The sequence below is a fragment of the Phocoena phocoena genome, chromosome 11 (assembly GCF_963924675.1).
Source record: "Phocoena phocoena chromosome 11, mPhoPho1.1, whole genome shotgun sequence".
Classification (NCBI taxonomy): Eukaryota; Metazoa; Chordata; class Mammalia; order Artiodactyla; family Phocoenidae; genus Phocoena; species Phocoena phocoena.
In genome coordinates this window covers 100,476,892-100,497,405 of record NC_089229.1, presented here as the reverse complement: position 1 = coordinate 100,497,405, position 20,514 = coordinate 100,476,892, and the positions used below count along the sequence as shown (strand labels likewise).

General features: G+C 56.7%; 1 protein-coding gene across 2 annotated transcripts in view; it reads right to left on the bottom strand.

Annotated features, from left to right (window-relative positions):
- Positions 1–19,484: 19,484 nt before the first annotated feature.
- The window catches only part of ERC1 (ELKS/RAB6-interacting/CAST family member 1), a 357,838-nt gene continuing 356,808 nt past the window's right edge, over positions 19,485–20,514 (bottom strand). For both annotated transcript variants that reach the window (XM_065886875.1, XM_065886877.1), the window contains one exon: positions 19,485–19,622. In XM_065886875.1, coding sequence (XP_065742947.1) covers positions 19,485–19,622 — 138 coding nt within the window. The remainder of the gene's footprint in view (positions 19,623–20,514) is intronic.

Below are 20,514 nucleotides of genomic sequence, written 5' to 3'. Positions count from 1 at the left end.
CAGGACGGGGTGGACCCCGCACAGGTCACTTCCTCTCTTGGGGCCGCAGTGTCCTCGCTAACCTCACAAAGCCAAGACTGGGTCAAAGGGAAAGGGAAGCGGCTGGAGGTGTGGGTGGGAGATGGACCCCACGTCCATCTCGTTTTGAGGGTCAGTAGGGGCGGTCAAGTGTTGACGGCAGGAAACAGCGACCCGGAGCGGGGTTAGAGGTCGGGGTGGCTGGAGACGCAGCTCCAGCAAACAACTGATAACTATGAAAGCCAGACGGCCAGGGTCAAGGTGGGAGGGGATGGAGCCTCGGGGATAATCCCTGCATGGTTAACTGGGAGGAGAGCCGGCCGGCAGGGGCCCTGGGGTCAAGTGATGTGCTCTTCACAATACGGCCCCTGGACACGCTTGAAATCAGAAGAAAAGTGAGGCGGATGAGAAATTCCTGGTGTTGGAGGAGGGGGCCGGGAGCTCGGAGGGGTGGTTAGCAGTCCGCGCCCTGGGGGGCCTTCCTCCCTCCTCTCCAGGGGATGTTGAGTCTTGTGACCAGAGGGTGTCTCACCATCCTCGGGCTCCGAAACTGCTGCTTGGGAGGCTTCCTAGGGCCCTGGTGGGTTGGATTCCGGGTTTATCAGAACCTCCCAGGAAAGACTGTTACAAACACAGACTCCCAGGCTTGCACCTCAGGCCTTCTGAACAGGTGTGTCTGTGGTCTGTACTTTTGAGGCCCCACAGGTGATTCTGGTCCTCAGCTCAGTCTAAGACTCGGCCACAGGGTCCCGTAGGTCCACACCCAGCAAGCCTGAGGGGAGAGGAGAGGCGCCCTGGCTCCCAGAGGCCCAGGCGGACGGCAGGGCGGAGGGGAGCCCACCTGGTTCCCCAGCCCGACTCCAGCCCACCTTGGCCTCGGCGATGCATCCCCTGAGACTGGGCTCCAGGTCCGCCATCACCATAGTGTTTGAGAGTTCACTTTCGCTAAAGGGTACTAATGAGGGTGAAAGAGGAAATCCACAGGTAACCCAAACCTCTCACGGTTAAGTCATGGTTTGTCCCCCGACCTGTACTTATCGTCAGAAGCACTTATGAACTCCTGAATCCCACCTTCTGAGCTGGGAAGCTGTGCTGGTGGGTCCCTGGCTGGAGCTTTTGTTTGGCTTGAGAAAAAATGGTTGTAGCACAAGAGGCGAACAGTGACACGTGGGAATGTATCATCGTAATGGAGTTACACTGGACGATGTGAAATCTTAAGCACCTAGCCTAACACCCTCCCCTGTTCTCTGATCTTTTTCACTGTCCACAAGCCTCTGGGTCCTAACACATAACTAAGTTCAGCACCTGCACTAACCCTGGATGTCCGTAAACAGGTTGATCAATGAAAACAAGTCACAGGGAACAGCAATCAGCTTCAACGCTAATGAGACTCTGGGGACTCCGCCCTCCTAGAAGCCCTTCTTGAGACTTCATGCTCTGGCCATGAAGACAGCGAGACGGAAAGAGGATGAGCAAAGAGACTGGAATTATATTCAGTGTTTCCTTTCAAGTTTCAAACATGGGCCTTAAACACCTTTGATTCCAAGAGAAGAAACATATAAATGCCATTGGCTTTGAGAGACTTGCTGGTGGGCTGGAGGGGCTGACCCGCGTCTCCCAAACCTGAGTGGGTGGGAGGGAAACTGATAAGGAGAGAACAGGGTGGGAGGTGACTGCCCAGGAGGGGAAAGTGCTGGCTAGTGACCTCACCCACTCCTTAATCAAACTCCTAACCGCCCCCCCTCCCCCCAGCCCTGCTTCATTTCCTTTTTGCCTTTCTTGTAGCCTGGTAACCACACCTGTATCCCGTAGGCTGATTTCAGTCGTGGGCTGCCATCTGGGGTGCATTTTAAGCAGGAATTTCTGGAAACAGAAGAGCTACCAGACCCACAGCAGATTCTCCAGTGGTGGAATTTCAGGCACCCCAGCATCTGGATGGAGGAGATGCTTCAGGGCCCTGGGGGTAGATGGGACGCTGGGAGCCTTCCCAGTACCTTTAGATCTCAACACCCAGGCGGCCGCCCACCTCCAGTTCACTCCCCAAGGCTCTGTCAGGGCTTCTGTCCCAGCTGGTGGCAGGCAGCCAGGAGCTGCTCGCTCAGCTTTTCAGTTTAAATGTCCACCTGGGTTTGCAGTGAGTGACAGGGACAGGGTCTCCGGAAGCTGACAGAGGAGGCCCAGGTCATCGAAACCCAGGCCTGGCAATCCAGGGTCCCCAGGAATTTCACTCGCTGGGATGGGTTTTGAGTGTGTGTTTCAAAGATGCCTTCATTCTAACTGTTAAAGGTTCAGACCCGACCTGGTCACCATCAATATTTTAAAAGGCTCTCCCTTTGCACTTAGAGAACCCTGAGCACGGCCGCTATGACAGCGACCCGGACAGACAGAGGACACTCGTGCTCCAGCTATGGAGCACGTACGTTTTGACTTAGGGCCAAGCCCTGGCCCGAGAGCCTTTGATGTGGGGAGACAGAGATGAATCAGGCGGGTTGGCAGTTGGGCCAGAGAGAGGGAGGGAGGGGAGTTTCTCTCTGGGGAGGAGCTGGCTCAGAGCTGCTGGAGGAGGGGAGGGAGGGCCGGAGCTGGGGGCCTGAGCAGGGGTGGTCCGAGGCGGGCAAGAGCGGGCAGCCGGCGGGCGTGCCGGGAGGGCCTTGGGTCAGCCGCCAAGGCCACGGGCTGGAGGGTCCCCACCAGCCGAGTGGAGTCCTCACTGCTTGAAACAAAAGAGGGAACACTCAGCCTTGTCCCCTGGGGGCCGAGGGAAGACAGTCACCCCCAGTGAGGGAGGGGTGACAAGGAGGCCCCTCACTGCCCAGGACTGGGCTCCGAGAGGTGGTCCTGAGACCACGGTGCCAGAGGTGATGCATCCTGTCCTGCTCCGCACGGGCAGCCCCAGCGCCCCAGCCCAGCCCCACGCCGAGGCCCAGCTTTAACCGCAGAGCCCAGTCTGACTTTCTTTCCCGTCTCAGTGGGCTCGGGAGGGGCTGGCGGGCTGGTAGCAATAAAGGATGTTTTGAGCAGCTGAAGCCACAGGCATACACTCAGCTACGGAGAAGCTGTGGGGCAGCCCCAGGGCACCACCCGTCCGCTCCTCGCCCAGGGCAGCCAACAGGAGGAACCACCTGGGCCGTGTTCCTGCTTGCAGCCCTGGCCCGGCCAGCCCTCCTTGCCCTCCAGTAGCCCCCTGGGTGTCCCTCCACCTTCCTCGGGGCCCTGGTGCGGTGGTCGGGTGGGGCTGCTGGTTCTGGGGTCGGGGAGGGAACACCCTCTCCAGCATAAGAACCACTGTTTGGGAAGCGCAGACCCCGGAGCCCGGCTTATGGGAAACCTTCCGGATCAGGATAGTTCCCATGGCAACGAGTGAGGGTGATTTGTCAGTTACACCGCGTCACAGGGATGACTGTTAGCTTTTATGGATTTCCCACTAGTATGTAGTGTCAGGAAATGTGTGGAGGGACACCTGCTCGGTCCAGAGATTATATTGGAACAGCGTCAGGACAGCACTGACCAGTCCTAATGAGGCGCGAACACGGTCTGAGGAATGTGACCCTCCTAACGGCACTCTGAGGACAGCACCCTCGTCATCCCATCCTGCAGGTGAGAACGCTGAGACCCAGCGAGGCCAGGGGGACCCAGGTCAGGCCTCACCTGTCCCCAGGTGTACAAGAGCCAATGTGGAGACAGGGGCTTCTCCAAACTCCGCCCCAGACACCCCAGGTCTCCATCCCACGCCCACCATCATTCAGGGGCGGGAGTCACGAGGGCCCAGTTCTATAAATAGCGGTGTGGGGGGTGGGTGGGCTGCGCTGGAGACGGTGGGAGAAATGCAGAAGATAAAGTGCTTTTCTGCGTAATCTGTTCAAGCTTACAGGGAGGCAGGAAACCAATTTCCCCCAAACTAAGAAAAAGGGCGGTTCTCTGGCCCCTGGGGCTGGAGACATGATGCTTTTTTTTTTTTTTTTTTTTTTTTTGCGGTACGCGGGCCTCTCACTGTTGCGGCCTCTCCCGCTGCGGAGCACAGGCTCCGGACGCGCAGACTCAGCGGCCACGGCTCACGGGCCCAGCCGCTCCGCGGCATGTGGGATCTTCCCGGACCGGGGCACGAACAGGCGGACTCTCAACCACTGCGCCACCAGGGAAGCCCCGACGTGATGCTTTTAATAAAACAATTCTGGGGCCGTACCTGGAGCTCTGGGGAACAAGCGCTACCCGCCAAGCCACTCAGGCCGGGCCAGGCCCGAGCAGTGGGAGGCTGCCGCTTCCTGTGCGCTGTGTCCCCTCCTGCCCCACCAGCCAGAAGCTGCAAAGAAAGCAAAGACCCACTGGATCCCAGGGTGGGAGGCTCCCCCTGGTGGCCCTGTGGACCCCCTTGCTGGTGGCCCCTGGGGTCTCGATGGGAGGAGGGAAGGAAGCAGAGGTTTGAACAAGTCCAGAGTCTGCCATAGGAGAAGCTGGTCCACTCCTGGGCGTGAACCCAGGAATCGAGAAGATGCATCAGGACCCCGAGGTCACGAGAGCAGAGGGGTGGAAACAGCTCAGACATCCACTGACTGATGGATGGATAAACACAATGCGTAAAAACACACAGTGGAACGTCATTCAGTCTTAAAAAGGAACGAAAATTTGACTCAAGCTACAGCATGGATGAAACTTGAAGTCACTGTGCTCAGTGACGTAAGCCAGACACAACAGGACCAATATTGTGTGACTCCACTTACATGAGGGCACTGAGAAGAGGCAAACACATAGAGACAAGAGGTAGACTAGCGCTCACCGGGGCCGGGGGAGGGGCGGCAGGAGGGGGCGGAGCTTCAGTTGGGGAAGATGAAAAAGTTCTGGAGGCGGATGATTGCACCACAGCGTGAGTGCACTTGACACTATTGAACCGGACACTTACAAATGGTGAAAATGGTAAATTTCATGTCATTTATATTTTACCATAATAAGAAAAAAAAAACAAGAAAAGAAAAAGAGGAAATGTGTCCATCCATTCTTGTGGGGAAAAACACACCTTTTTCCAGAGTCCTAAAACATTTCCCAAATCACCCAACTTGTGTTGAAATTTCCTGGGCTTGTCTGAGCCTAGAATGGAATCTAGGGGGGATACTGTCTTAAAATCCACTCCGTTTGGAAGAATAAATTGAGAAGAATTACTGTACCTGATGTGAAAACTTACAATATAGTTGGAGTAATCAAGGCAGCATGGCTTAATGGAAGGACAGACAGATCAGTGGAACAGGGTGCGGAGCCTGGGAACAGACCCACACAAACACCCCCAAATGCTGTTGACAAAGCTGCAAAGGCAGCTCATTGGGGGGACGGTTGTCCCCAGCAGTTCAGTCTTTTTTTTTTTTTCCAACATCTTTATTGGACTATAATTGCTCTACAATGGTGCGTTAGCTTCTGCTGGATAACAAAGTGAATCAACCATACGTATACACATATCCCCATATCTCCTCCATCTTGCGTCTCCCTCCCACCCTCCCTATCCCACCCCTCTACGTGGTCACAAAGCACCGAGCCGATCTCCCTGTGCTATGCGGCGGCTTCCCACCAGCCATCTGTTCTACATGTGGTAGTGGGACGAACAGTCTTTTCAGCAAGGGGTGCTGGGGCCACTGGGCACCCATAGGTTGAAAATGTAGGCCTCAGCATCATACAAAAATCAACGTGCTCGTCACCAGCCACTAGGAACACGCCAGCGAAATCCACGGTGAGGTGCCAGCCCAGACCCACGAGGACAGCGAAAATGCAGAGTGACTGGTAAGGCCGTGGCAAGTGGCTCTCTCGTACGTTGCCAGTGGGAATGCAAAATGGAGCAGCCTCTCTGGAAAAGAGTCTGGCGGTTTCTTTAAAAACTAAACATACGCGCGCCGTACGATCTGGCATTCGCACACCTGGGCCTTTATCCCAGAGAAATGAAAACTTGTGCTCCCACAGAACCTGTACCTGGAAGTTCACAGTAGCTCTATTTGTAACAGCCCAGACTTGGAAATGGCCCACATGTCCTTCAACAGGTCAGTGTGTGAACAAAACGTGGCCCGTCCATACCAACTCAGTGACCAAAAGGAACCAACACTGATCCGTGCAACAATCTAGGTGGATCTCAAAGACATTCTGCTGAGAAAAGCCATTCTCAAAGGTTACAGACCGAGCGGCTTCCCTGGCGGCGCAGTGGTTGAGAGTCCGCCTGCCGATGCGGGGGACGCTCGCCGCAACTAGAGGAAGCCCGTGTGCAGCAATGAAGACCCAACGCAGCCAAAAATAAACAAATACAATAAATAACTTTATTTTAAAAGAATGGTTAAGAGTCCCACGATGGTCATAGTAGAGCAGAGGACGAGTGTGGTAGCCCCTCTAAACCCAGGGTCCTGAGTGACACCCGTGAAGCTGGCCTGTCTGTCTCACTACAGAGGAACATTGCCAGCATCTGCTCTGGGGGGTCAAACATGAGCTGCTTTTTTAAATTTTTAAATTAACGTTAATCTTACAGCAAAACATTTAGAGGCGGTTATTAAAGTGTTTCTGGACACACTTTGAACAGAAATTATTCAGTACAAGGACACAACATGGGTTCACTAAAAATAAATCATCCCAGATTAGACTCATTTTCCTTTTTGGTAGGATATCTGTTGGGGGTGGGAGGTGCCATGCATGTGTGGGTGCCCCAGCCCTTCTGCTCAGGCAGTCACCCCACACTCACCCCATAGTACCAGGGACAGTCTGGGACATTCCTTCTTTTCATGCAGGCAGTCAAAAATTTGAAGTGTAGTTTCGAGTTTTCTCATTTCTCAGATATCTTGATAGCTCCTTTGAAAGTCTGCTCCATAAGCTTTGTAGTTGGGTTGAGAAGTTCTGTTTGAACGTTACTTCCAAGTTATTTGGGGTTTTTCTCAAGCCGTTTCAGAGGCTCTGTGTGAAGTTGAGTATGTGTTGGTGTTTTTGTCGGATACAGCAATTAAATTTGGTACAAACGTAGGTAGCAGCTACAGTTTCTGGCTCCACAGTGGGGAGTGGGTGAACCCCCATCTCATCCCCCAGGTTCACATCTACACTTTGCAGTTGCTGGCAATTTGAGAATCCCAGTGAGCACTACAGTTTGGAAGCATCATCTGTCTTCTGCCGTCTCCGCTGGACGCTGGATTTATTTATTAAACAAAATGTGAGATGCCGCCTCCATGGGTGGCATCAGTGGGGTGCCCGGGCCTGGTCGGAGTAAACAGCATTGACCTTTGCTGCTTCTGGTAGCGCAGACCGATTCTTGCTGACGTAGGAAGGGCTGAGATGGATCCAGGTTCAGCCTGTGCCTGGCCTCCCGTCACCCAGCTCTCAGGCGGACCTTGGGGAAGACACGTCCTGAGCTGGGGCCACTGGGAAAGAGCTGTAGCTGCCGTGGGATTCAGGCGGGGCTGGGGCCCCAGCGCAGGGGGCTTGGGTGCGGCGCTGGAGGGGGCCCGGCCTGCAGGGTGGGGATCTGGGCCTGCCCCCGAGTGGCCATGGGACCACGACCGCCGTGCTTAGTGTTTCCAGACCTCCTTCTGTTTAAAATGAAGAGACCGGACAGGATTTTTTTAAGATCCTTTGCAGCTCTAATCACCCACAAGTCTACAAGGAAGAATTTCCTAACATAAAAATCTGTTCAAAGATAGAACTGGTGGCCTCAGAGAGTGTGAGCGGCTGTGTGTAGTCCGGGGGATCCTGTAATAAGAGGGGAGTTTGGGCAACCCCTTAATAGAAAGCAGCTTCTCTCTACTTCCGATATAAAGTGAATTCCTCACAGGGTTTCTGCTCTAAACCAAACAAATCTAATAAAAGGTAGTTTACTCAACCTCCTTATGCCCTGTTCCCTGTTTGGAAAGCAGAGGAAGCATGCAGGTGTCCTTTTCGGGCAGACCAGAGGGAGGCAAAAGAATGACTGGACAGCCTGGGGCTACAGGGGGGGTGCGTCTGGGATGGGCCAGCAAGGAGCTGCCAGGACACTGTCAATGTTCCAGGGACACTGGCCCTGAACCGGGGTCGGGGCCGAGCAAGGGAGCGGGGAGGCCCCGGGGAGGCTGGTGCGGGGAGCCGATGAGCAGTGACCGGGCAGTGGACAGGCCTTGGTGCTGGGCGGAATGGCTTAGGCTTCATCCTGGGCTAAGAGGAACCTTGAGAGGTTCTAGGCAAGGGAGCAACAGCGACCAAAGCAGTGCCCAAGACTGCAAGGATCGGGTGTGGAGCAGCCTTTAAAATTAAAAAAATTTCTGTGTGTGTGATAAAAAACATGTAACAGGGCTTCCCTGGTGGCGCAGTGGTTGAGAGTCCACCTGCCGATGCAGGGGATGCGGGTTCGTGCCCCGGTCCGGGAAGATCCCACGTGCCGTGGAGCGGCTGGGCCCGTGAGCCATGGCTGCTGGGCCTGCTCGTCCGGAGCCTGTGCTCCGCAACGGGAGAGGCCGCAACGGTGAGAGGCCGGCGTACCGCCAACAAACAAACAAAAAAACATATAACATAACACTTATTATTTTAACTATCGGTAAGTACACAATGCAGTGACACTGAATTCACAATGTTGAATAATCGTCACCACAGTCTATACTCAAAAGTTTCATGTCATCCCCAACGAAAACTCCATTCTACATTGTCTGTATTTCTTTTTTAATTAATTTTTTTATTGTGATAAAATTTACATATAAAGTTACCATTTTAACCATTTTTTAGTGCATAATTCAGTGGCATTAAGTACATTCACATTGTGTGTGACCATCACCACGGTTCACATCCAGAACTTTTTCATCTTCCCAAACTGAGACTGTCCCTGCTAAACACTAACTTCCCATCCCCCTCCTCCCGCCGTGACAGCCACGCTCCCACTTTCTGTTCCTGTGAACTTGCCTATTCCAGGGAGCTCCGTAAGAGGAGTCACACAATATTTGTCCTTTGGGGTCTGGCTTAATCACTTAGCATAATGTCTTCAAGTTTCCTCCATGTTGTATCCTGTGTCAGGATTTCTTTTCTTTTTTTCTTTTTTTTAAGGCTGAATAACATTCCATCGTATGGATACTTTGTTTCACCTGTTCATCCATCGATGGACACTTGTATCGCTTCTACCTTTTGGCTTTTGTGCATATGCTGCCATGGACGTGCGTGTACAGGCATCTCTTTAAGACCCTCAGTTCTCTGGGGTACAGACCCAGAAGTAGAGCTGCCAGGTCATCTGGTAGTTAGTTTAGTTTAATTTTGGAAGGAACTGCCATATCACTTGCTGGTAGCCTTTGAAAGAGCCCCACAAGCTATACCCAGAGAAGAGGCAGAAGAGCCTGGAAGGCAGGAGAGGTGGAGCCAGGCCGGGAGTCGGGCAGCCCGGGGGTCTACCCAGCTGGCCGCAGCCGGGCTGCGTGAGCCCGCGTATGCGGCATCCCGCTCTGAGCTCTGTTTCCTTCCCATCCATTCGTGGAGTGCGGTTTTATCGAGCACCTAGGATGCGGACACTCTTGTATGCAGAGGGTACACTGATGAGAGAACAGATGTGAGCCACATCCGTCTGAAACGCAGATGGGACCCCGGTCCGTCGCGTGGCCAGGGCTGGCTTGGCGTCCAGCTCATCGCGGGCATTTAATCAGCAGCCCCTTCCTGCCCTCCGCTTGCAGCCGGGCGACCGAGGGCACACCGCATGTGCTCTACAAGTGACTCCCTTCTCAGTCTCATTTCTTAAACTCACAGGGGGCCACCCAGCAGGACGACCACAAACCACTTTGGTGGTGGTGGGAGCCGGTGGGCCGGGGGGCTGCCCCAGGGACGTGAGTCCCCCCCGGCAACGGCAACTGATGCCAACCTGGACGCAGACCTCACAGGGGCCCCCGGAAGAGCTGGTGAGACACAGATGTGAACCCCGGCGTCGGGTCAGAAGAGTGCCCTGCAAGCCACCCGGCTGTGCACAGCGGGGGCTCTGAGTCCGGGAGGCTGAGGAGGGAGCGTGAGGGCGCGCGGAGGGGAGAATCCCTGCACGCAGGCCGCCCCGTGCTCCTGCCCGGGCGCGTCCTCCCCCTCTGATGCCTTCCAGATCAGCTCAGGAGCCTCGCCCCAGACACGGTCCAAGTTGGCAACAGCTACACGTCGGGCCGTTTGGCTTTTAATAAAGTTTATGATTTAAACCTTGCACTCTTAACACCTTCTTTGCAAGCCTCCGAGGGGGACAAAAATGTGGAATTTGTTTACTCATTTCCTTCATGGCAGGGAGACCCTCTGGGCCAAAGCCTGTGGGTACGTGTGCGTGTGAACACGCAGTTTGGTTGTGTGGCTGTCCGTACACACACGCGCACACACATCCACATGCACACGCTCAGGGGGAGGGGAGGAGCCTTTAGAGAGACCGGCGGCCACCGCAGTCCCTGGCAACTTCCCCAAACATCAAACAAGCCTTCAGCACGAAGACCCTCCTCTGGAGAAGCGACACCGGCCTTAGGCTCCGGGTCTCTACCCGCCGCGGTCGGCGACGCAGGAAGGAGCGTCGTCAGACTGCTCAGAAGCTGCTGGAAAGAAAGGAAAGTCTCAAGGCCCCAGAGGACCCGATCCCAGGGGAGCTGATGGTGAGGCCATCGGGACTCAGCAGGGTCCCGGGCTCCAGGCTCAGTCCCAGCTGCCCCCCTCCCAGCCTGGAGGCAGGATTGTGACTGGGCGGGGAGCAGACGGCGTCCCCCCAGGCTGGCCCTCAGGGGAGGTCTCCTCCTGACAGCCACCCGGCCAGTACGCTTGCAGCCACACGGGCCGGAACCGGGCCCGCTGTGGGACGGTCCTGGAGTCAAGGCTCGTGGGAGGCCGCCGAGTCCACGGCAGTCCCAGTGTGAGCTCAAGTATGCACCGCTGCACGCAGGGGCCCCAGAGAAGGAGGAGCCGCACGCCTGCCCTCGGGGTCCTTCCAGCCGCAGGCCTGGGCCGGGGAGCAGGCTCAGCTGCCGTCTTGGATGGGGACACCGCACCTCCCGCAGTTCCGGTCCACGTCGGGGGCTGCGGGCTGGAGCCCACGGCGTGATGTCCTGGCTCAGTGACCCGGCATCAGGCTCCAGTCTCCCAGGTCCCTTTGGCCAAACGGGACAAAGTCTGCATTCAGGACCGCATCCCTGTGGGAGGGCAGCATGGCCACGGCCGATGAGGCAGGCGCGCTGGCATCTGGGTTTTTCCCTCTACAGCGGAAGCAGCATGCTTGTTGGCATCTGACGCCCCTGGGGGAGGGCACTGCAGCCAGGATGGGGGGGCCTGGAACAGGGCAGGTGAAGAGGCCCGTGACCCCCCGCAAAAGACTTCCCACTCCAGGTCCCGTGTCCCCCATCTGTGGGAGTGGGCATCCTTATCTCTACTTTTAAAACGAGGAAACTGAAGGTGAGAGAAGCCAGGTGGACTCTCCAGGGCCACACACCCGACCCGCAGTACAGACCGGACGGAGACCCCGTCTTCCGACTCCTGGCACACCGGCCTTCCCGCTCACGGCCAAGGGCCCCACGGGCCAAGCCCTACTTTGCCCTGGTTGCCCACCCGTCCAGCAGAGTGGGGATACTGCTCCCCGTACCTCCGCAGGCCCCGCAGAGGCCAAGCGTGGGGAGGGGCCGGGCAGCCTGGAGACTCGGTCCCTCGATGGCCCACCGGACAGGAAGGCTGAGTGGCTACTCGAGTTTTCTTTTCCCCAAAGCATCAGGTGACTCATCCTGACGTCCACACTACGGTGACAACCCAAGGAGAGCCTGACCGAGCCCTCCAGCCGCCCTCCTCCTCGAGCTGTCCGGGCGTGGAGGCCGTCCGCTGCCCACCCAAGCTCCAGGCAGGGATGCCGCAGCTTCCCGCCAAAGCCCGACGGGAATCCTGAGAAATAAATTCACGGGTGGATGCTGTCCTCGCCCTCCCGGGACCGCAGAGCACGTCCCTTCAGGCACAGGCAGCCTGGGGACGCCCAGGACGGGCAGCGGGTACCAGGCGCCGTATGGATGGCGGCGGGAAGGCAGGGCGTCCCTCCTGGCCCAGGCCCCCGGGGGGCCCCCGCCCGGTTCCTGCTGGTGAGACCGTGGCTCCCCTCTACCCTCTGAACCCCCACTGGCCTCGATGCCCCAAACCCTCCTGCCAGGGGAGGTGTCCCCACATCCTCAGCCCCTCCCTGGCTCTGAGCCCTGGACTGGCCACGAGCCACTCAGAGAACAGGGAGGGAGGCTGGGGACACCGACAGGGGTCAACCCCTAGGCCCCTCACTCCCTACTGTGTAAGCGGGACCCGGGCCCAGCCTCCTCCTAGTGCGTCCCACAGCCTCGGGCTGGCGGACCGCTCCCTCCCAGCCCGGACACCCAGCTGCCTTTCCCCGGTCAGCTCCCCACGGTGGCTGCAGGGGGCACCTGGGCGCGTGTGCCACGCTCCCTAGCAGGCCTTCCTCTCCAGGGCATCGCAGGCCTCCGGGCACTGACCTTGGGCCCCGCCGTGCCCTCCCGCCGAGCGAGTGACCTTGCCCTGGGGACACCAGACCACTCGCCCGTGTCCCTTCCTGCCTCCCCCTCATCCTTGAACCCCCTGCCGGCAAAACTGTCTTCCAAGGTCAAACTTGAGGCCTGTGAAGAGCACGGCCTGCCCTCCTCTGCCCACCTCCCCCCCCCACCCCGCCCCCGTGGACCCCGCGCGCCCAGAGAGGTGGCCACTGACGGGGGTGGAGAGCACAGCTCTGGAGACAGAGCCCCGCCGTGGACGAGGGCACAGCCCTGGGAAAGCTGTGTGGCCGCCCTGGGCTCACCTGTGAAATGGGGCAAGAGGACCTACCGCACGCGACGGCCACGAAGGTGCCACGAGACAAACACGTGATGTGCCGAGTCCTGAACTGGCGCCCAGGCCACGGTCCGGGGAGCCCGAAGCTGAGCCGCTGAGCGTGGGTGAGGGATCCGGGGGTCTTGGGGGAAGGTCCATGTGGGATCCCCGGCAAGCACAGCTGCAGGGTGTGAATGTTTAAGAAGACACACATGGTGGACAGAGCAGTGTGAAGAGCGGGGGGCCCAACGCCCGGCTTGGACAATGGCTCACGGCCAGTCTCCCCGGGTCCACATCTCGCTCGTCACTGCCTCCGCGGCATACGGGCTGGATGATCTTAAAGCAAATCGCAGACGTGAAGAAAGCAACTCTATGCTTCACACTCTTAAAGCAGCTTTCAAACAGGTGAGAGAGGATCGTCCATTATCCCCGTTACAGCTTGTGACCTGGAGAAGGTTGGGAGATGAGGTCGAGGGCGGCCGAGGCTCCGGGCTGCGAGTCCAGGGAACCCCCCGGACACCTGGGAAAGCGTGTGGATCTCAAGCCAGCGTCCTCAGAATGGTCCCTCACCCAGGGTCTAACCAGCCCCTAACTGTCTTTGGGTCAGCCCGAGATGCTCCAAATAATCACAATCTTCTCCGGATCCGGAGAAAAAAACAAGTGAATGGACGGAATTCTCCACTGAAACTTCTCCTCTCACGTATTTTCCTTAAACCTCGGGGTCCCTGCATCCCTTTGTCTGCAGCTGAGCTGGTGACCACGGGGTGCAACAAGAAGCAGTGAGACAGGATGAATGGAAAACCTGGGACAGCGACCACTGGCACCTGACGGCTGGCTGTGGACACACCTGCTCACGCTGGTGATTACATGCAGCAAACTCCACATCCTGCCAGCGAAACTGTTCCCGCTTTACAAGGGAAGGACGGGCAGCAGCGGGTCTTCAGCCCTGTGAGCAGCGCCGCGTCCCAGGCTGGAGGGGGTGAGGCCGGGCAGAGCCAGGCGTGGCAGGGCTACAGGGTGGCGGCACTCGGCCCCCAGTGCCAACGCCCGGGTCGGGGGCCAGCAGGACCTGCACGAGAGCAGGCCAGCCCCGTGTGGGGGAGACAGAAACAAGCAAAGCAGAAAACCAGCTCTCACCAGAGCGCCCAGAATAATTTCTCCCTGAGTACCAGGCCAAGACAAATGCCAGAGCTGGAGATTTCCTGAGCAGATGCTCTCGGCAGCCTGGTACTCCTGGTACCCGACCGGAGATTTCCTGAGCAGACGCCCTCGGCAGCCTGGCACTCCTGGTACTCGCCTTCTGTCGGCTGACGCAGCTCACACCTCTGAGTCTACACATGGGTGCACGTCCCAGGGGAGCTCCAGCACCCCCTGAACCAGACCCTCTGAAGCCGCGGCCGCCCTGTGGGCACTTGTTCTAAGCCCTGGAACTGTTAGAGCTGAATCGGGGACAGGGGCTTGGGCCTTGGTGTGCGGACTGTGAAACGCAACGAGGGGGCTGCCAAGCTGGAGTCCAGGTGGGCACCCAAAGGGGCGCCCCCTTCTCCGCGTCAGGGCCAGGGTGCTGTCCACTCTTCCTCCCTCCCCTGACCCGGGCATCCCTGCATCCCTGGTACCCCAAGTGGGGCTGACCTCGTGGGGACCGCGGGCCTCTCCTGCTTTGCAAAGCATCTGAGGACACATTCCACTTGGATGAGCAGACTGCGTGAGGCTCAAAGAAAGACACAGCACATGATTTTTAAATAACTTTATAATTTCCTGATGGATTTAGTTTGTGAATAAAAAAGAAAAAAAACGAACAAAGTGTTTACAATAATTATCAAGGCAAATTCGACTCTAACTCAGTTTCTCCGTAACGTCATGATCGTGTCAGCCACACGACGGGGCAGGTACACAGCTGAAGGTAGCGGTGCGTTCGCTCACAGACCCCACCCCTCGGCAGCTACTGTTGCCAGAAGGAACTCAAGCTACAGGGGGTCAGTGCCCGGCGCCCTGGGGCCTCATCAAAGGGCAGCTCTCCCTCTGGAGCAGCGGGAGCCGTCCCAGGAGGCCCAAGTCCACCCGCTGCACACCCGCTGGGCTCGAAGGCCCCGGGCCGCCCCCAGGGGTCCACCGTGCCGAGGTGGCGAGCACAATACTGCTGTGGGAGGGTGGGGGGCTGCCCCAGCCCGGGGGGGCTCTCTGGCTTTGGCAGGGGCCACCTCCTTTCCTGGCCAGGCCACTGCTAGGGCCCAGACGGATGGCCTGGGCCTGGGAGACCTGGGGTCTAAAAAGCTTTCAGGGAAAGGATCCAGGAACCGAAGCCAAAGGAACTGGGCTCTGAGGAGGACTCCCCCATCCAGATCATAGGCTCCAGGCTGGCCGGGGCTCGGCCCGTCTTGGATGGGCCACGGGACGATATAGCACCAAGTGGGCAGGAAGAGGTCCGGCGCCAGGCCCAGGTGACCACACAGCATCCGGCACACGGGGCTGCGGCCAGTGTGGGCTCACAGATCTGGAAACACCCCGCAGAGGTCCTGAAGGTGGATGGGCAAACCGGGGACCAGGAGCCTGTTCCCCTAACTCTGTGGTTGCCTCCTTCCCTGGGTGGTCGCCTGCCTGGACCATGGCCACCGTGTTTCCCCAGAGGCCAGCTCAGCTGCCATCCCAGCCAACTCGGGGGGGATGGAAGGAGCCTGGCTGCCCCATAGCTTGAATTCCTTTACTAACATGATATTTGAGGGATTTTTAAAAACACAGCTCTTTAATTTTTCAGTCCTACAACTACTTTGTAATATCTTAATAATCTCAACAGTGGACACAAGGTAACCGCCCCAATTCTCTGAACCACACAGACAACATCGACAAGCAGAGAAACAAAAGAGGAGGTGGGTGTGGGACAAAAACCCACTCCCCCCAAATCAATCCCTAAAACCACCTCTCCCCCAAGAGTCAGGAGGAGAAATACCTACAACAGGGTCACAGCACTCGCCAAACACGTTGGAAAAACCCAGGAGACACTTGGTTACAGTTTTGACACTAAAAAGTTTGGAAAGTTTTTGCTTAAAAAGAGTAAGACAGCCATTTTGTTCAGAAGGATTCCCCTGGATGTTTTCTTCTTGCCCAAATGTTCCCTTAGTTCACGTGGGGGAAACACCACATTCCTCTGAAGACACTTATCTGACGGTGCGTCCCTGCCAAGAAGCTGGGGCCGGCAGTGCGGGTGGGCCCAGGTCTGCTCGGCCCAGTTGCCCGCTCCCCCGGCCCCCCACGCCCTCCCCTCCCCTCCCGCAGCCCTGGGCTCCCACCGGTGGGAGACGAAGCTGCGGGGGCGGGACGCAGGGTCCGTCCGAGGGGACTCGGGAAAAACCACTCGAGGGCCACGTCTGCATGGCCACGCCCTCCTCCGCTGCTCTTGCCTCAACGGCCCCGAGGCCACCCGTGGGCCTGTGCTTACACAGTGGGCTCCACAGGAGGGCGCGCGGGCGGGGTCAGCAGGACTCCAGCAGCCAATCCCAAAGCCGATCCTGACCACCAGCCATCGGCCAAAACTTGGAGACGACTTCCTCTTCTCCTCTCCCTCTGAGGAGCGGGTGAGCCAGTGGCTCCTGCAGAAAACCCAACAGACCTTTATGGACACACAGGGCCGAGCCCCGTTGCCTCCAATCACGCTGGAGGTGCCTCGGGTCCCGTCTGCTTCACTAGTATTTCTAAAGCCCAAGTGTCAGGAAGAGAGGCGCCTTCAGATGGTAAGGTACACGGTCAAGGTTAGAGCCGAGATGGATTTGGGGATTCCCATTCCCATTTCTTCACATGTTAAAGCCCACTTAAAATCTTTTCCATTTCAAACGGTATCCAAGTCCTTGCAAATCTCAGTCCAGACACCGCATCAAGAGCTCAGTGAATGCTTGGGATGGAGGCACATGGGAAGAGGACACGGTCGCACTGTCCTTCTTCTGTCCTGAGCCCCGGGGCGGATGCCACCCACTCTCCCTCTTGCTTCCCCCTTCGTGATGACTTTGGTCTGGGTACAGAGCTTCAGGTGCTAAGGGGAACGAGACTTGCCAATGGGATGGAGGAGTTTGGTGAACATCACAGGTAACCCGCAGTGAGTTTTCAAGGTTACAGATCTTCGGTAGCAGCTGCATGAACTTGTGAAACCATGAATATCAGAAGAGGTCACGGAACGACAGATCTCGTGTGATAGGAATTGTGCATTTAGCAAATGTTGGCTCAATGGATGACCTAAACTTAGTAAGACACTCTAAATGCTAAAAACTATGTTAACTTTGCCTGTGGTATAAAGGCAGGTCCTTGTTCACTATTAAACTTTAGCCAGAGCCGACTTTCATCCAGGACCAAACAGCCCCTAGAACCATTTGAGATGCTAGGACGACCACCCAAGATGCACCGAGGAGAGTCCCGCTATGCTTCAGAGACAGACAGATGGCGTCTGCCCAGAAACTGTTCTTCTCAGAAGCACCTGCCCAGAGGAATCCCATAAGGCCCTGGAGGGGAAGCCACAGGAAGGAGAGCAGGCAGGAGGGCAGGTGGCAGGGGTGGAATCTGATGGGTGACGTGGAATCAGCAGGACCCGGGAGGTCAGCTAGAGAGAAGCCGGCCAGGCCCGCCGCTGCTCTGCACGTGGCCTCTGGGTCCTGTTCCCTGTTTGCTGTGCTCCCGGGGAGGGTGTCTTTCTACCGCAGTTCTTGCTCTGTGGTGGACAGTGTGAGATTCCCAGACTCCAGCCCTAAAATACTGGGGGCTTTCTACATGATTCATGGGCAGTGCTATAAACAAACGGGATTGAGGTAATTGACCACAGACGGTCACCCCTTGCTGTCTAACCTCCCCTGCACCCCCTCTCCAGCCAGCCTGGCTATCAGGAAGCATCTCAGTAAGAAATTTACGAGCAGAGTCCATTTAAACCTTCGGTAAGGAGTACTCGACAGCTTCTCGCAGGGAGAGCTTGTTTTACGGCAGGGAGTCAGGGAAGCTGGAGATGTGACCATGTAAGTTAATGGTACAGTCACAGGCTGCTGGCGGGAAGATACAGGACTGACGGCTGTGAGGACCTAACAGGCAGCATCGGAGAACTTGGGGAGGAGAAAGGAGAAAACGCAAGACAGACCCATCGAGCCCAGCAACTCTTACCAGGATGTGAGCGTCTGGTGGGTGTCTGGCCAGAGAGGTGGTCAAGGGGCTACAGAGCTGGGTGAAGTGATCTACTTCTTGGTGCCTGATATTTAAGGCTGCCATTATCTACGCCTGGGGAATACGTCAATACCTTCCACGGGATTTGCAACTTTGGGGTCAATTTTCTGTTTTGCAACATGGACCTGGCTGAGTTCGACAAGGTGCACCTGGATGTCTAGAGAAAACACCATCCACCGTTGCAGCCCATTAAACAGTACGCTCTCTCAGGGGGACAAAACCCCGAATCCCAAGTCACCAGATGGGATTCTGCAGGCGAGTAAGTGACTCAGCTCTCTGCCCCCCAAGACCCATAAATTCCATTATAACGAGAAATGCTGATTTGTGGAAGATTTTTCTGGAAGAGATACCTTCTATTAAGATGGGGGAGGGGAAGGGTGTGCCTCTTACTGCTCTGACTTGACCAGGTGGGTCTCACAGAATCCTCGACTGCCCTCCCTCCCTGCAGACAGGCTTTCTTCCAGGATGGGTGCCCGACAGCGACCTGTACACAGTAGGCACTTCATAACGATTATCCGAATGAAAGAAAGGGGGAAGGGATGCGTGTGGGAAGAGAAACACTCGTCCGAAGCAGAAGCTCTGGTTCAGCAGGAAAGCTGAAGGGGCGGGGGCTGGGCCGCCGGAGCGTGGAGCACGGGCGGTGGGGTGAGGCAGAAGCACGCTTTGGGGCCTAGACTGCTGATGAGGGAGGTGTTTGGGAGAAGCCGGCCTGACCCTGAGGACCGGTCGCCTTCCACAGAAGCAGAGCTGCGGGGGTGACCACACTGCCCTCTTCTCTTTCAGTGACAGATGTGATCTGACACACCAAGGTCCTCAACAAGAGGGACTCGCCCCAGAGGCTAGGAGAAGCGCAGGCACCAGTGAGGCACGGAGGCCAGGATCTCCAAGCCCCGGCGCAGCCTGCCCGCAGTCCCGCACAGACGGCCCTGGTGGAGAGTAACCAGGACGGATGGGAAAGAGAAGAGCCGGTCGGCTCTCTGTCCCTGTTCTCTCTCCCCGCCGTCTCCTTTTTTAATACTCTTTTTGAGATTGTTTTTTGTCTTTTTTACCCTTTTACGAGAAAGCACCTGTTGTGACATTAGAACACGTGGCGCCCTGGTCTGCAGGGAAGGCGTCTCTCGGTGAGCTGAGCTCTGCAGAGTCCAGACCTAGTTCTCACGCCACGGACAGAAGGGTGGAGGGCTCTGCCCCGTGTCCCTCTGTCAGGGCACAGCCGCCCGCGTCCACGGTGTCACTGCCGATGGCTGGATGGCGGCTCTCCACACGGAGGCTCGGCCACTCACCCGCCCTGGACAGCAGGACAATTAGCGCAGAGACAACAGTGGAAGACAGGAGGACAGACGCAGAAACGGTGCTGGAGCCACACTCGCGGGACTAACCGAGACAGGGCAGAGTCTGGAGTGTGTGTTTGCTGCCAAGAGCCGTCTGAGCGCCCCCTCCTTGTGCTTCTCCCTCCTCGGCTCCTGGGCTCATCGAGCGGGCTACGGTACTGGGCTGGCCGCTCCCCACGGAGACGGTCACGATGATTCTTCCAGGGCGCTGACCACCTGCTCCAGGATGTCGGGGCAGCGGTCTGCTATCTGCTGCAGGACGGCGTTGGCAAACTCCTGTAGCTCTGAGTTGTCCCGCTCACCCTTCTCTAACTCGTTCTGAAGCTGCAAGGAGAGACGGATTCAGGAAAAATAAAACATCCCTACTGGCACTGAGTTAAGAATTGTTGTTCACCAACAGAGAGATGACATTTGCAACAACGTGGATGAAACTGGAGGGCATTGTGCTCAGTGAAATAAGCCAGACAGAGAAAGATACATACTGCGTGGTGTCACTTATATGTGGAATCTGGGGGGAAAAAAGTCAAATCAAATTCAGAGACACAGAGAATAGAACAGTAGCTGCCAGGGGCTGGGGGTGTGAGAAATGGCAGTGGGTGGTGAAAGAGACAAACTTTCAGTTATGAGATGAATGAGGTCTGAGGTCTAAGGTACAACACAATGACTAGACTCCATAACACTGTGTGGCAGACTTGAAATCCGCTAAGAGAGCAGGACTTAAGTGTTCTCATACAGAAAAAAAGGAAGTCGTGAGATGACGTATGTGTTGATAACTCGACCGAAAGGATGGAGAATCCCTTCATGATGTCTGTGTACATCACACCATCAGGGTGTATACCTTGAATATATTACAATTTCGTCAATCTTAGCTCAATAAAGCTAAAAAAGAAAAGAGAAATGACAAAAAAGAGGCAGTTTCTATGTGAAGTCTTCCTGTGTCAAAATTAACAATCAGGAAAGTGTAAAAGTAAATATCAAATGTCTCTTCCTGAAAACGAAGGTTAGTGACTGGTCCAAGGCCCCGAGAGGGTGACCTGCAGAGCTGGGCTCCCACCCCAGGGCTCGCACTCCGGGAGTATTCTCCCACTGGGCGACACCATCACTCACAGGCCCAGGAGAGGGAGGGGTACACGCGTGATCAGGCAGGATCTTCATCTCGCACCCCGGTCCCTGCCTGAGGGAGGCTTCTCCACCGGCCACGTGCCACTCCCTTGCT